The sequence below is a fragment of the Crocodylus porosus genome, unplaced genomic scaffold (genome assembly GCF_001723895.1).
Source record: "Crocodylus porosus isolate Cpor-Errol unplaced genomic scaffold, CroPor_comp1, whole genome shotgun sequence".
Classification (NCBI taxonomy): Eukaryota; Metazoa; Chordata; order Crocodylia; family Crocodylidae; genus Crocodylus; species Crocodylus porosus.
In genome coordinates this window covers 53,761,702-53,776,963 of record NW_017728949.1, presented here as the reverse complement: position 1 = coordinate 53,776,963, position 15,262 = coordinate 53,761,702, and the positions used below count along the sequence as shown (strand labels likewise).

General features: G+C 45.8%; 2 protein-coding genes across 3 annotated transcripts in view; one reads left to right on the top strand and one right to left on the bottom strand.

Annotated features, from left to right (window-relative positions):
- The window catches only part of PECR (peroxisomal trans-2-enoyl-CoA reductase), a 43,434-nt gene extending 36,176 nt beyond the window's left edge, over positions 1-7,258 (bottom strand). Inside the window, exon 1 of the mRNA XM_019553561.1 lies at positions 6,960-7,258. Within this exon, the coding sequence (XP_019409106.1) occupies positions 6,960-7,258 (299 nt within the window). The remainder of the gene's footprint in view (positions 1-6,959) is intronic.
- Positions 4,501-14,369, top strand: TMEM169 (transmembrane protein 169). 2 transcript variants are annotated; one of them, XM_019553748.1, is made up of 4 exons: positions 4,501-5,282; positions 10,272-10,701; positions 11,410-11,979; positions 13,034-14,369. In XM_019553748.1, the coding sequence occupies exons 2-4, from the start codon at positions 10,401-10,403 to the stop codon at positions 13,039-13,041; spliced, it is 879 nt and encodes a 292-aa protein (XP_019409293.1). In that variant the 5' UTR covers positions 4,501-5,282; positions 10,272-10,400; the 3' UTR covers positions 13,042-14,369. The 2 variants fall into 2 exon arrangements, with proteins under 2 accessions (XP_019409293.1, XP_019409292.1); XM_019553747.1 differs by having other exon boundaries at positions 11,410-14,369.
- Positions 14,370-15,262: the final 893 nt, after the last annotated feature.

Genomic DNA, 15,262 nt, shown 5'->3' with positions numbered 1-15,262 from the left:
ATGACTCCAAGATCCCTTTCTGCCTCCGTGCTCTGTAACCTATCCAGATCTTGCTGCAGTCTTTCCCTCCCTACTAGCGTGCTCACCTCACCCCAAATTTTGGTATCATCAGCGAATTTAAACAGGTCAGCTGTAGTTGACAGTTGTCCAGGCTAGCTGCAGTGAAGACGCACCCTTCAAGGTTGCAACAGGCTCAGGGGTCCAACCCCAGGGTAGGACACCCCCTGGTCATCAGCCCTGCCTGCTGTCAGCCTCCTTAACTTCCCATCTCTTGCCTGTGATGCTTTTGATGTGTAAGCGATGAACTTGGGGGGCTGCGTGTAGAGGCTAGAGTAACTCCTTTGGTGCCTTCCCCGTCCTCACGGTCTCTCGGGGCGCCGACCCCTCTGGCAGTCTCTTGGGGCTCCACTCCCTAGTTCCTCTGGCCCTAAACATGGCTTTTTGGTCCTAATTGTGCCTTACAGGCTGTAATTGTGACGTCCAGCTTCTTCCATAGCCATAGCTATGCTTCATGGGTATTTTTCTGGTTTCAGCCACTGGGCCTCCAACCCTGTCTTGATCTCAGCTCATCTAGCCCCTGGCCTTTGTAGGGCTGCTCCCCCACATCTCCATCCTTTGCAGGACTCAAAGCACAGAGCAGCTTCCCAAAAGAATTCTCTTCCCACCTCCTGCCACTGCCATGGCCTCCAACTCCTCCTTATAGGCACTCCTAGTCCTCCGGTCAAAGACAGAAACCATAACACAAGCAGGCCCCTTCCAACTAAAACTCAAGCCCTACTCTGGGTCACTATCCACAGCCAACCATATTCCCCTCTTAGCCATCTCCTTCCAGCTCTCTAGGGTACCTATGGGTCTGTTTCCTACAGCTCCACTTCCCCAGGAGCTCCTTTCCCTACAACGGTAGGGCTGGACTACCTCCTCCAGCCCTTGCACTGGGCTTTTCTGCTGCTTTGATGCCACCTCTCTCCAGTCCTTTTAAACAGGCACAGGGGTTTCTACTCAGTCAGCCAGCTTGTTCTCCACCAGTTCAGCTGCTGTTTGTCTGGTTGCTCTATGAGCTTCAACTGACTGCTTTGCTTGGGTGCTGTCTGCTGCCTGTTGCAGGGCAGTTTGCTCCTAAGTACCCCCTGCACCCTTGTGGCTCCTGTCTCTGTACTCCTCTTCTTGCTGGTTACTCTGAAGATTTTCTTCTCTGGGTACAAGTTTGAGCCTTAAAAGCCCCCTTGCTCCTCAGTCCCTTGTGGGGGGGAGGGTAACAGGGCTATTGATCCCTGTGTAGCCTGTGGCCTGAGCCATCCAGTCCCTCCATAAGAGATTATCTCAGTACCTTGGAGACTGTTTGTTTGTTGGATGCCCCCCCCAGTTGCTCCCTGTGGAAAGTTCGGTCCTGTCCACTTACAGTTTGGTTGTCCAGTTCCTGCTGGGGCAGGCTCTGATGCTCTTTCTCAATGTTTACTCAGCCAAGCTGAATTTAAGTCTGTGAATACATTGCCTGGGTAGGGACTCTTAAAATTTACCTCTATATAGATATTATTCAAGCAGTCTACCACTACCTTTGGTGCCTGGGTTGATGGCAGTTGCAAATGGACCACGCAACACTCCTGCTTTTATAAGTGTCGGACTGGTTGATGTCTTCTACCCTCATGTTATCTGGGCACGGGTTCTCCATAACCCTGTTGGGCCTTCTTGAGATAAGGGACTGTAGGTCTTTTTAGCTTTTCCATCTAATTACTACACTTTCACCCCTCATTTTTTCCAGACCTTCCTCAGTGGCTACAGGTAGTGACAGATACTCTGGTTGTGTTAACAGAAGCCTTCCACCAAAGCCGTCATTGCTATATGAATCAGGCAGCATTAGGCCATCTGCTCGCACACGTGCATGTATAGATGCATGGACCATTTAGGAGGTGCTTCACCCATAAACCTGATGTTGCCTTGGAGAAAAAATTGTTGCAGTGCTTTTGCATAATCCAGCACTTAATGTTGCCTCTGGGGAAGCAAGCAACCCCCACTTCCCCACCCACACACACAGACTTGTTAATTAGCAACCACTGTTTGCTGAGTTAAATACAAAAGCCCCTGAGCCTGCTTATTGTAGGAAAATGGACAAGAAAGTGTATGGGGGAGGTGGAATAGGGGGAAGAAAAAGTGTCCTCACTTTGTTTCTAGATGAAACGCAAATTCCAGTTTTGAGATTTTTTTCACAGCAGCGTAGAGAGTTTAGGCATATTTATTAAAGGGAATGCAAAATGTCTTGACATCCTTGGGTTGCCTTGAAAATCTCATACTTTATTCTCTTCCACCGCCAACATTATTCTAGTATCAAAGCTTCACGTCTCCAGAGACTCATGTACACATGTCATTCATTGAAACTTCTGGTGCAATATAATACACGGAAGAAACCCAGTCTCCTCTCTGGGGATGCATTGGGAAGCCTGGAGTTCTCTCTCTGAAAGTGTCCTCTTCCACCCGCTCCTATCAGTCTGGACAAAACATGGAGACTGGGAGAGGAATACAGTTCAGTGGCCGCATCTACATGAGACGCTGACTGCCCAGTGGCTCGTTACCACTGTGCAGTAGTGTTGCGTGGCAGGAAGCGTGATGCAGTGCTACTGCGTAGTAGTGACAAACTACTGCGTAGTCAGCATCACCTAAAAGCCATTTCGCGATGCTTATGTGCAGTAACTCCAGTTACTGCGCAGTCATTTGTACAAGTACTAAATGACTGCGTAGTAATGACTGTGCAGTCAGCATCTCGTGTAGACGCGGGCAGTCTGTATTAGCTTTGCTATAAGGAGAGGTAGGGGAGCAGTGTTTGGCGAATCTGTATAAGGGGAAGTTACACAAGGAAACTGAATGAGGCGTTTCATTTGGATTGTTATAGCTAGTGTGTGCTGCTTGCCAGACCTTAATGATGCTCCTCTGCACAGCAGCATTATCCCGTGGCGTTTGGGAAGCTATAGAATAGCGGAGCTGAAAAAAGAACCGATTTGTAACACAGATAGTCTGCAGAGTGCCCTCACTGGACCTGTGTAAAAACACTCCTTTGAAAATGTCATCCAGAAACAGCTCGATGATACTTTGGAAAGCTCCTTCTGAAAACTTTTGGCGGAAATCTGGCTTGCGGACTGTTAGGAGCAAGCATTTGGGTCTATCCTGAAAAGGGGGAGAGAGAGAAGCCTAATTTAGTGGGCTGAGAGCCAGGATGTCCTGAGCCCAGCCCTGGCACTGTCCCTGCTTCGCTGTGTAGCCTCGAGCCAGTGCGTAATCGCTGTGTCTCTGTGTGTGGACACACATAACTGTTGAGCCCATCCCAGGTGTCACTGTTTGGGAATGGTTTGCAATTGGGTGTCAAGTGCTGTGTTTCCGACGCTAGGGGATAACAGTGGGGAGGAGTGTTTGACCCCATGCTTTGGAGGTCTGGGGGCACTGTCACTTTTCTGGTTTCCCTTCTCTCCTAAACATGAGTTCAGTCATCTCCAGGAGCCTCAAATGACCAAAGTCTGTAGTGTGCTTGCTTGACTTGAGTGGGGGCAGTGCTTTGACCCATGCTGTTGGGTTCCCAGGGGCTGGGGGAGGGGGAACGTGATAAGGGGACACAGTCAGGTAGGGAGTGAGGATATATATGGCTGGTTCTTAGAAAGCTTTACTGAACAAGTAGTGCCATAGAGCTCTTTGCTAAAAAATGCCAACAAAAGGGAAAAGAGTGGTGTTAGCGTCCTGGCTACAAGCCCACTTGGCCAGTTGCAGCAGTAGGAGGGTGGAGGTGAAGAGCAATGCAGTGTGGGATGCCTGGAGGACCAAGCAGACCTGTGTCTTCGAACACTTAGTATCAACCTGTAACAGAACTAGTTCATGGTGAACCAGTTCAAACAGTACCTGATTTTCCAATTACACTTCTGAAACGTTTCAGGGAGATTTAAACCAGTTAACAGGATTATATGTCTGTCTGGTTCAGGTTTAAACCTTGCTTAAACTGCTCCAAGTGTTATGTGTGTCCATGCCCTGAGCATCCCCAGTTCCTCCATCAGGCTGGTTAGACCACTGTCCTCTGCTCCTTGTCATCCCATGTACGGCTATAGGAACCTGTGACTGAAAGAGGCCTCACGGGTCATCTGGTTCAACCCGTGGCACAAACGCAGAATCCACCTCTGCTGTGGTGCCCCGGGGCACTGCCAATTGCAGATGGCCCTTGGCACTGCTAAATCTCTCTCGTGTTAGAAAGATAGTAAAAGCATCAGCGACTTGGAGCATTGTCATAGTATTGTCAGAGCTGGCAGATGCAATCGTGCTGTTACCTTCTTCCTCTGTGTCTGGCACATTTGCTTGTTGCCTGTTGTCTAAGGTAGAGCTGTGAATCATTCAGGGCATACGCTATATGTTAATGTCGTGTCTAGGACAGCGGGTCCCTGTTGTGCTTGCATCTCTGAGAGCTACTTCAGCACATGTGAGATGCATTCAGCCTAGCGAGTGGTCCCAGCAGGCTCCTAGTGGTGCGTGCAGCTGTTATGTACAGCACCATAAAACAATGACACTGGAAGACTGATGCTATTAGTGTCCATTGTTCACCTTGCTTCCCCACCTCTGTTCTGTCTGAACAAATCACAAAAAGGCTGTGGCCAAACGGGACAAATTTCTAACACAGCAGGGCTTTAGCCCCCTGGACTCTGGCCTCTCTCTCGGGTAGAAGAGTTTCTTTTCTTTTTTTTCTCTAAAACTGAAGTCAAGCCCTTCAAGCTGACAGGAAAACTTCCAGTGACTTAAGTGGTGCGGGAGCCAGCCCCGAGATGCTGCGTTTCACACCATGCAGCTAAAGCCGTCACAGGGAGCCTGATCAGCAGCCACTGGCTGCACAGCAGCAGAGAAATCTGTGCTGCTCGAAGTCCCCCAGCCGCGCGGTCCCACTGCGGAGCCGCTGCAGGCTTCTGGCTGCTGTCACATGGAGATTAATAACAAGTCGCTTGGCTAATAAACTGCTCCCTCCCCCGCTATCTCTGAAGCCCTGCCTGTTCCTCTCCTCCTCACCCCACCCTGCTGGGAGTTATTAGATTCCTGCCTGCCCCCAGGCTCCCATGTGGAAAGCCGTCAGCATTGATAACGGACGTGAAAATTGTCATGCTCCACCTACGCTTTGAGATGTCTCGGTGGGTGACTGAAGGGGCTGATGCTGTAAATTGTTACTTGAAGCAGAGCTGCCAAAGCTCATCCCTTCCAGGGGCCACCTTGGCAGGAATCGGAGTGCTGAAAACCACCCCCCACCGAAACCTTCAGAGAAAAATGAGGTGCGTGCTTTTGTGATAACAGTTTGTGTTCATGCCCTATGGGTCCTTTTTTTTTTTTAAATGAGTAGAAATTGCTTGTTGTGCTGAGACCAAAACCCCGCGGCATTCCCAGGGAGGAGTAGCCGGCTTGGGTTTGAACCTGTCAGATTCACCAGTGCTTGTGAGCTGCTCCTCGACTTGGGAGTTCAGGGCTGAAGTGGAGCCTGCGCCGTAGGAGAACTTCCTTCTGGAGAGCAGCGCCCATATAGTGCGTGATGGGTCTTACGGAGGTGAGAGAGGGGCCGCTGCTGCCTGGTAGGTGTTGACAGGACGTGGACTGGATCTGTGATGGGGAGACCACCTGTGGCTGTTGACCGCAGTGGTAGCAGCCTCTCAGTATGAGGATGACAGCGGTAACCATAGGTTATTAAAGCAGAAAGGATTGTTGTGATCATTTTCTGACCACTAGCATTACCCAGACCGTAGGGCTTCCCTGCATCAATGCCTGCTTCAGGTCCAGGAGTTTCAGTGGAATTAGGTCATTTCTGTTAGAGAGATGCCCAGTCTTGATTTAAACACTTCTACTGATGAAAAATCAGCCACAACCTTTGGTGAGATGTTCCAGTAATTAATTATCTGAACTCCTAAAAAAAACCGGTGCCTTCCTTCTAATTTGGATTTGTCTAGCTTCAGTTTCTAACCATCAGATCTTGTTATAATTTTATCTGCCAGATTAAAGAGACCTTTATTATTAGATTTCTGTTCCCCGCGTAGGTGATTACTGTGGGTGAGCAAACACTTGATACTTTCTTTTTGACAATCAAGGTAATTTGAAATCCTGGAGTTCTAGCTCTAAGGCATACTATCCCATCTTTTCATCATTTGTATGGCTATTTGACTCCTTTCCAACTGAACAGCATCCTTCTTGAAGTATGGATACCAGAACTTTTTGCAATGCTAAATACAGGAATAATATAACTTCCCTACTCCTACTTGACATTCTCCTGTTGATATGTCTGAGAATGGCATTAGAGCCCCTGTCAGATTTGCACATTTATAGTGCAAATAAATGTGTTAATCACACCATAAATGGCACACATTCAGCCAATTAATGATACCATAAAATGGCAAAACAACCACAAAGACATTCTGTATATAATATACTGTATCTTTGTGGCTGGTTTGTATGGACCCTTAAATTGAACATGTAGCACGCCCTTAGGTTCAGCTGACCGTACATTATAATGCCCAAGTTTCTTTAATCTTCCCAGATGAGGTGACTGCCTTGTCTCTTTTGCTTCAGCATTTAGGCAGATTTAACCTAGGTCACAGCTGGAGAAACTTAAAAAATTTAGGAGACCCTTGCCATTCGCAGGGGATACATTCTTGAGATTCCCATGAATACTGCACTGTACCAATAATTGGCTAGGATAAATAGGCTGGAGACAATAATTCTGCTAACTAGCATTTTATTCCAACTCTACTCTAACTCAAAAGTAATAAAACCCTTAGCTGATCACTAATCATCTGATCACTAATCTCCCTAATATTTCTTGAATTCGATCCCTCACTCCTCGCTGTCTGTCTCGTAATCAGCAGCGGTGGTGGCCGAAGGACTTGAGGGGGTTGACAGGGGAGGGTTTGCAAAGGAACATTGTGATGGGAAGCTGTTCAGCCTTTTTCTGTAAGTCTTTATACATTTCTCGGTAAGGCATCATTGCAGCTTCAATTTCCCTCTTAACCTTCAGACTCCGTTCCATAGAGGGATCATATTCAAACATTTTGTCAGTGAGTTGTTTGTTGTATCTGAAGAGCTCGGCCAGTGTTCCTAATATGAAATCAGGTCTCTCTGTTTCTTCATTTTCATCATCTTCACTGTTTGTCATGAGTTCTGCTATGTCCTCATCAGTCAGTTCCTCGGTGTGCAACTCAATCAGTTCTCCAACCTCCAATTCCTCCATATCCTCAAAACCTGCCCCTCCAAAGTCATGGGCCATTCTCACAATCCTTTTGATCTCCTCACCGACAGATGGGAGACCAGTGAAATCGTTGACTGCTTCTTCCACATCTCCCTCCAACAGGCGTTGATGGCTGATGGCTTTATTTCATCGATTGACTCCTTTATGTTAGTGATGCAGTTAGTGATGTTGTAGTCCTTCCAGTACTTCTTAACATCAGGTGTTTGATCACCTTCGAACACATTACGAATTTGACCAAAGGTGCACCTGGTGTAATAAGCTTTGAAAGGAGCAATCATGCCTGGTTGAGAGGCTGAATGAGGGAAGTTGTGTTTGGCAGTAGGAAAACCACTTCCACATCTGGGTGGGCAAATTGCAGACTTTGTGGGTGGCCTGGTGCATTGTCCAAGATGAGTAGCACTTTGACGGGCAGGCTTTTGGGGTCTAAGTATTTTTCTACCTCTCAGATGAAACAGTTGGGGAACCAGTCCAAAAATAAATCAGCCATGACCCAGACCCTCCTGTTAGACTGCCAAAAAACCACAAGCTGTGCTTACTCTTGCCCTTTACTGCCCTATGGTTCGATGTGCGGTACAGCAACATAGGTTTCACCATGCAGTGACAAAATGCATCTCTCTGGCTTTAGAGTTATTTCTGCATTTTACAGCAGGTTTGGTGTGGGCTGCTGTTCAGTGGTAGCAAAACTTATCTATCTCTTCTTTGAAGCTGTGCAAACTGAAGGTTGGGTTAGAATTGGGAGTGCTCAGGGTCTAATCCCTTCTGTCTGTTGGTCCCAGATTATAGACAATTGCCCACCATTATGGCATCTGAGCTCAAGAGGTCCTAGGTGAATGTTTCCTTTTATCTAGAAAGAGAATATTTTCTACCATATCTCACAGGGGTATTAAGTTGAATGAGCTGCTATTTCTGCGCCGTCTTTCGTGTGCACCACATTATATACATTTGGAATATTAAAGCTTTAGAGCATGTGTGTGTGCTGGGCAAGCTTCTGAAGAACAGCAGCAATTGGAGTGAGTTTTCTGCATGGCACTTGCCCTCCAAAGATTTAATCAAGTTCCTATTGATAGAGACCAGGTCTCTAGAGTACTGCCCAAGTTTATATGTTAGGAGCCTCTTGTTCTCTTTGTAGTTGATGGATAATTTGGTGTTGAGCTAAAAGGAAGGAGAGCTGATACGTAAGCATCAGATTTTCCTAGGGGTGCTGTGGTACATGCAATTTTTTTTGTTTAATTTGTGGGTAGCCCATTACTCTTAAGTACGTGGACTGTTAGTTATCTGTGCACTAACTCCAAACATACTAGTCCTGCATGTAATTCAGACACTTGACAATGCAAAGAGGCACTGTCCCTAGGAAGGAATTGCTTCTCTTTTCTGAGCTGCATTGAATTTTTAATGCCTTGATATGGGACATCCACAGGCTTCCCCTAGGGAGGTGTATGGGGCGGCAGCCTTTTATTATCTTTCCTTCTATTTAGGGGTAGAAGAGAATAAAAAAAAAAAAAAAAAAAAAATGATTCCAATAACTATTCTAAACACTAGCCACAAACCAAGCCACCCTGTTGAGATGCCAGACTGAGATATCCTTGATTAATTTTCCTTCTTTCTTGACTGCTTTGATCAGCAGTGAAGGAGGAAACCATTTTGCTTTTTGAACCATGGTAAATGATCAAAATGAACACCCTGTTGAAGTGACACTGGGAAGCTGGATCTACTGTTTGGGGCTGTTGGTGGATCCAGGTGTATGATATTGTGCTGGTTTATTTCAAAGGTTTCTGCTTTCATTGAGGAAGCATTTGAGACCAGACAGCTGAATCTAAACATGTCCATTTTTTTTTTCCAGCATTGATTCAAATAAAAGAATTTTCCGTAGCATGGAGTGGACTGAAAGTCATACGAGACAAATGTCTTATAATTTTCTGTTGAAGAAATTCTTCAGATACTATCCAGGACTTTAATTCTTAATTATACATGGTCTTTTAAGCATTTAAATGATCAACCTAGAGCTGCAGAGCTGCTAACACATAGGCAGTGTGTTTTAATCCTTGTTAAAGTAACTGTGAGAGAGTGTTGGCATGATCAGTTTTCATTTCCTGTATCATGTCTAGTCTGAGAATCACATTCATCCTGTGGATGTAGGATGGACACATGGATTATCCGCCTGGATGCAGCCTATGCTGGTCTATTCCTACACACTTCACTCAGGCAAGCCTCTCATTACTGTCACTTTTGATATCAGTGGTACTTTTGCATAAGGAAAAGAAAATCAGACCCTGAGTTTGATGTGATTTAGAGCAGTTACGATTTTTTTTTCACATAACCAAAATATTTCTTTGGGATTTTTTATTTTCAGTATAGTCCTTTTGATTTTAGTCTGTACTTTAAAGGAAAAAAAATCCTATGGTTATTACTAATAGTGGTGCATATTGCTAGAGTGGAGAGATTTTTTTTTAGAATCGGTTTTACTTTTCATCACTTATTATGTTGTTCAGGGGCTGTTTGCATTTGCCCAGCCTCCGATGATAAATATCAGCATTGTCTGAAGTAAATGAAAGAAACTGGCTCCAGCGTTGCTGTGAAGTTTCACTGTCGCGGTTGTCTCTAATCAAGACGTGTCCCTAGGCTAGTCAATTTCATTTGATTTGTCAGTTTCACTTTTTGGTTCCCGTGGACTCCCGTGCCCAGACTGCTACGTATTGTTTGTTCCTAGCATTGCAGAGGAATGCTAAGATCTCCTGACAAGCCATGTTTGTTCATATTAAATTTTTACAGCCATTCCCATTCTGCCAACTCCGATGTCTCATTTTAAAGCTGGCACATGAATGTAGGTCTGGTTCATATTCTAAAATATACGTTAGTGTAATTAAATTTAAGATCAGTAAGATGGATTTCTTTTAAACCTTTTTTAATCATACGTAGGCAATTGTGCTTTCAGTTTGGGTAGAAGTGTCTCTTTCAAGGAAAGCATTTGCAGACTTTTTATACATTGAATAAATGGGACACTGTTTTGTGTGCCTGTCTCCTCTCACTGTAGGTACAGGATACGTTGCATCTGTTGGATGCTGTGACTAAGATGACTTCATGAAGCAGAGCATCCCTGATTGCTGCCTGATCCGTGGCTCATAATTTCAGGAGCTGATAGGTAGTAAACCCTTATTAAAAGATGCCCAGCGAGACGCTTCAAAGCAGCAGCGAGATGGAGGAAGCGGTGCAAAGAGAGAAGGGTGGAACACACAGCCCTCACCGAGGCTCCCTGAGGAGAGCCGTGGCTACCGCAGTCACCTTTGATGGAGAGGCCACCATGGACAGAAGGAAAAAGAAAAAGAAGGAGCCCCGCCCAGAGTCCATAATAGTTTATCGCTCAGAGAATGAAAATAAAGTGGAAGAAGAGCAGGCAGATGAAGAAGGAGGCGAGAGGAGTTCAGAGGAGGGCTCCAAGTTCTTAGGAAATCCCATAGCAGATGGTATGTATGGCCAGGGCCTGCAGCTGGAGGCTGCTTTTTGGGGGTCACAGAGCCGATGAAAAATAAGATGTATGGATCAGCAGAAAAAGAAGGGCCCTGGCTCTTGCTTGTAGCATTTTAAGTGAAGGGAAGGACAGAGATTTTGGAAGCGCATCTATTCCTGTTTAGCAAAAACCCCTTTGCATATCTATTCCACAGTTAGAGTTATGCAGGAACAGTTCTGTTTAGAGACCAACTCCTTAGACTTAACCTGCTCAGTCTCTGAATTTGGTCGACAGCATATAAGACAGTGAGTGTAACAAGTATATGGAGGGGATCAGAAGAAAGTGTAACATACACCATCTTAGACCACCTCTGACTCTTTCCACTCTCTCTTTCCCTTACCTTCCTCTGGTCCACTAGCCGCTGTCCCCTGCCTTCCCTCTACATCCTCACAAGTACAGGTGCCTGAGTCTTCCCTGGAGTTTCTGTCAATCAGAACAGCACCTCTCTATATTGTCACCCCACTGACTTTCCCTCCATTTCCCTCCTGTGATTTCTTGCCTGCATTGCACAGTTTTCTTTCCCATTTTTTAAAAACCTAGTATTGTTTTAATTCCTTAACCTGTGTTATCTAGTTCTGTACAATGTCCTTGGGGATTTTTGTGATGTGCCTTGCATAAAGATAAGATTAGATAGAATAATGATGCAACATCTCTGTAATTGTAGGTGTCTGGAGCATGCCCTTAGACAGCCGATACGTCACCTTAACTGGAACCATCACAAGGGGGAAGAAGAAGGGCCAAATGGTGGACATCCATGTCACGCTCACAGACAAAGAGCTACAGGAACTGGCTAAGTCGAAGGAACCTCCCAAAGATGAAACCCCTGAGGGGAAAAAGACTTGCGATGTTGCGGTGGACAGAGGTCCCCATGTCCTCCTTTGGAGCATCGTCTGCCTTCCTGTCATCTTTGTAGTGTCCTTTGTGATTTCATTTTACTATGGGACCATCACTTGGTACAACATCTTCCTGGTATACAATGAAGAGAGGACCTTCTGGCACAAGATCACCTTCTGCCCCTTTCTGATCATCTTCTACCCAATTATTATCATGGCTGTATCATTTTCCCTAGGCCTGTACACAGCGGTGACACAGGTTGCCTGGTCCTTTGGGGACTGGTGGCATGCTGTGAGAGATATGGAGAAAGGGTTTTGTGGCTGGCTGTGTAGCAAACTGGGCCTTGAAGACTGCTCCCCATACAGCATAGTTGAGCTACTAGATTCTGACAATATCTCAGGTAGCCTCTCTGGCAAGGGCTCTGCACAGGGTGTTGAGACCTCAGCAGTCTGAGCCTTTGGTCTTAGCTGACTCTCTGACTCGGTTGTTCAACTGATCCCCTAGGCAAATAACTACACTGACTGGTTATATTTTAGCAAACACTTAAAGGATAGTATTTGGGTGATGGGTGGGGAGGGTGGGTGTCTTACATGTGCACAGAGCACCCATGCGCTGGATGAGAATGGCATTTGTTGTGAGATGAATGTGCATGGTGATGCCCTAAGGCTGCTGATTTGTTTAGTGTTAGGTTTTAGCTTTGCGTAGCTGGGAGAAGTTCCAGGTCTGTTGGATAGGAGTGGGAACTTGGATGTATGTGGCTGAAGTGTGCCAAAAATTCCCAGCTTTACAAAATACTATTTTTTAACTTGTAGGATGAAACGTCCAGGTGAACATAGACCTAGCTAAAGAAGTCTGAACTTGGGTCAGGGCTGGTGCCCAACTCCTGCTGAAGTCTGCAAGGACTGTGCTCATATGATCTAGGGGCTAAATTGCAAAGTGTGTGACTTCACAGAAGTTTTCTTAGACACAGATACTCTGGGAAAAGTATTTCAGTAGTTCAGGCAAACATAACAAAGCTGCCGTCTGTTTGGGATGTAAGCAGAAGTCCACGCTGTGCCAGAAGTTTCCCTCTTACTTAATCCTCCTATTGCAACCTCAGAAAGAAGCTGCTTGCCTGAGCAAAGATCAGCAGCTTACACTTGGGAATGTAGCATATGGGTCGTGTGGGCACATATACTGGTATTTCCAGTTGCACAGTTGACAGCGCCTGGGGAGAGCAAGTCTTGCTATAATGGTACGATGCAGGAGAGTGGTCTTGCTGCCCTTATCAGACGGTGAATCTCCCCCTAGGGACTGGGTAGTCCTGAGTCTGTGTCTTTCAGTGCTGTGCAAAATGCATTAGTGTCTTAGCTCAGGAACTCCCTCCTGATTTCCTGGCTCCATAGAGTTAATTATAGTCAACAGTGATGGATTTCAGCCATCATTTAATTCTACCACATATCCTTACGTTTCAGTGTCATAATGGTTTTTCCTTCTGTGGGGATCCTTCTTGGCATGGAGTGGACTCTGAAACTGAGACTGAGGTTTTCATCACATCCTGAAAGAACTCAAGAATGCTGACACAGGAAGTCCTCTCTGACTGTCAGGTTTTGGACTGGGAAGCCAACATGAGCAGGCAGGAGGAGGTTTGATGGAGTGTGTTGGGTTGAATTTCAAGGTGCCTGAAAACTGATTCGTTTTTCCAGCTCTCTGCACCTGTGAACTTTGTGAGTAAAGGTGAGTAAAGCATCCTGGAGTAAAGAGTCCAGTGCTTCATCATCCCCAAATTATGCACATCAAAGGGTGCAGCACAGCAAGCATCCTTCTCAGTGCCCGGTTCCTAACCAGGAAGGGCCTATCAGTCACATGCATGTGGACCGGTGAGTCATCCAGAGTGCAGTCCATTTGACGTTATGGCCTTTCTGGGCACATGCGCTTTGCCTCTCCCCCTGTGCTGCAGGGTAAATTATCTGTTCCAGTGTTCAGGCTGCCAAAAGCATGGTACTAATACAGTAGATTAAGCTGGGACCTGGGATTTTCCCAATGTAGGAACCTGGCTTATTTAAAAACTTTGTGTGTGTGTGTGTGTGTGTGTGTGCATGCGCGCACACATGCTTGGACTGTCTCCTTCACCTGCAATTTGCTGGTTAGCACTGGTGATGGGGTGGATAGATTGAAGGAAGCATCTTGTTTGGGATACAGCTGAACTGACAGCTCAGTGCTCACTCTAGCCTTACATTTGTCCAGAGTCTGGTGTGCAGAGGAGTGAACAAAAGGCAGCCCATTGGCTGCTAGGCACACAGCAAAGCCAGATCTTTGCCAGAGAAAGAGATGACAAAATCCTTGGGGCAAGGAGATGAAAGGCTTTCCTCAGGCAGAACTCCTAAGACTTCATGAACAGCTTTCTCTGAGAAAACGTCTTTGCCACTTCTCCCTTCAGACTAAGTAGCTTTTTACTCCTGAAGCTGTTAAAGGCAACCTTTGTAGTTGTAACGAACAATGGGATTTTGACTTGAGCTTGTGTCTTACGGGGTGAGGGGAGTAAGGAAAAATGCAGATGACTCCTTGGGCTTCCTGTATAAAAAGTCACCGTTGTCTAAACTGTTCAGGATGCACATCGGGGTTTGTCCGCATGGTGCCATGTAGAGATAGATGATGGAACTAGCTTGGGCAGAGTGCCATGGTAATGTAGCTCCTGATTCCCAGGTTAGTTCATTCAGAGCTTGCTCAGCTGTCATGGAAAGGTACAGCATTGCCCTGGCTTTACCTGATACCAAGAAAGCCGCTAAGCATTTGGGAAGGTAAGCTTTAGATGTCTGTGTTGCTGGTTTGCTTTGTTTTTAAATCTTGGTGGAAAGTTCTGCTATGGAATGAATGCCTCACAAATGTGAAGTACTTTTGCCTTCTCAACAGGGCAAGAAACTCTGAACTAAAGACCATCTGAAGAAGCACAACTCCTTCCAGTATGTTGCTGTTTGGCTTTAGCCTTTTGGCCAAGGCTCTCAAAACACTTGGGATCCTTATTTGCTGAATCCTTGCATCACCGCTCACAAGTGGTAGAAATATTCCTGTTTCATAGGATGTGTCTGCACGTTCTTTCATGCACCATAATTATGGCATATTAAGTTTAATACCTGTAATAACAGGTGCTAACTTAATGCGCTGTAAATTGGTGCTACTGTGCATTAGCGCAGATGAATGCTTTTTAGGTAACTCTTATTGCCCATTGCACTAAAACTACTGTGCATTAGTGCAGATAAACACTTTTTGTGTGACACTTAATGCTCATTGAACTAATCTACTGCACATTAGCATGGTTTTTGTCAGCTGTGCTCATGCACAGTAGAAATAGTCCAATGGGCATTAAGCATCTCGTGTAGACACGCTCATAGATGGGGAAACTACTACACAGCAAACAAACAACTTGCTAGAGGTTACTGAATAGAAACGCAAGTCTGGCTGCTTGAGCATTGCCTAATGCCCCAGTCTTATTTTCACCAGGTGCTGAAAGGCAGTGAATCATCTCTTGGCAGGGGGAATAACAGTTTGAGCTGATAGCAGATAAATTGCTGTAAGTGGCAAAGAAAACAGAAGACTCATAGCACTGAGGATCCATCAAGCAAATGTAGAGCTTTCTGCAAAGCTGTTCTTTTGCAGTCCATCTCTTAGGGACCTGACCTGAGGCCCCCTCTCCTCCTCCTCCT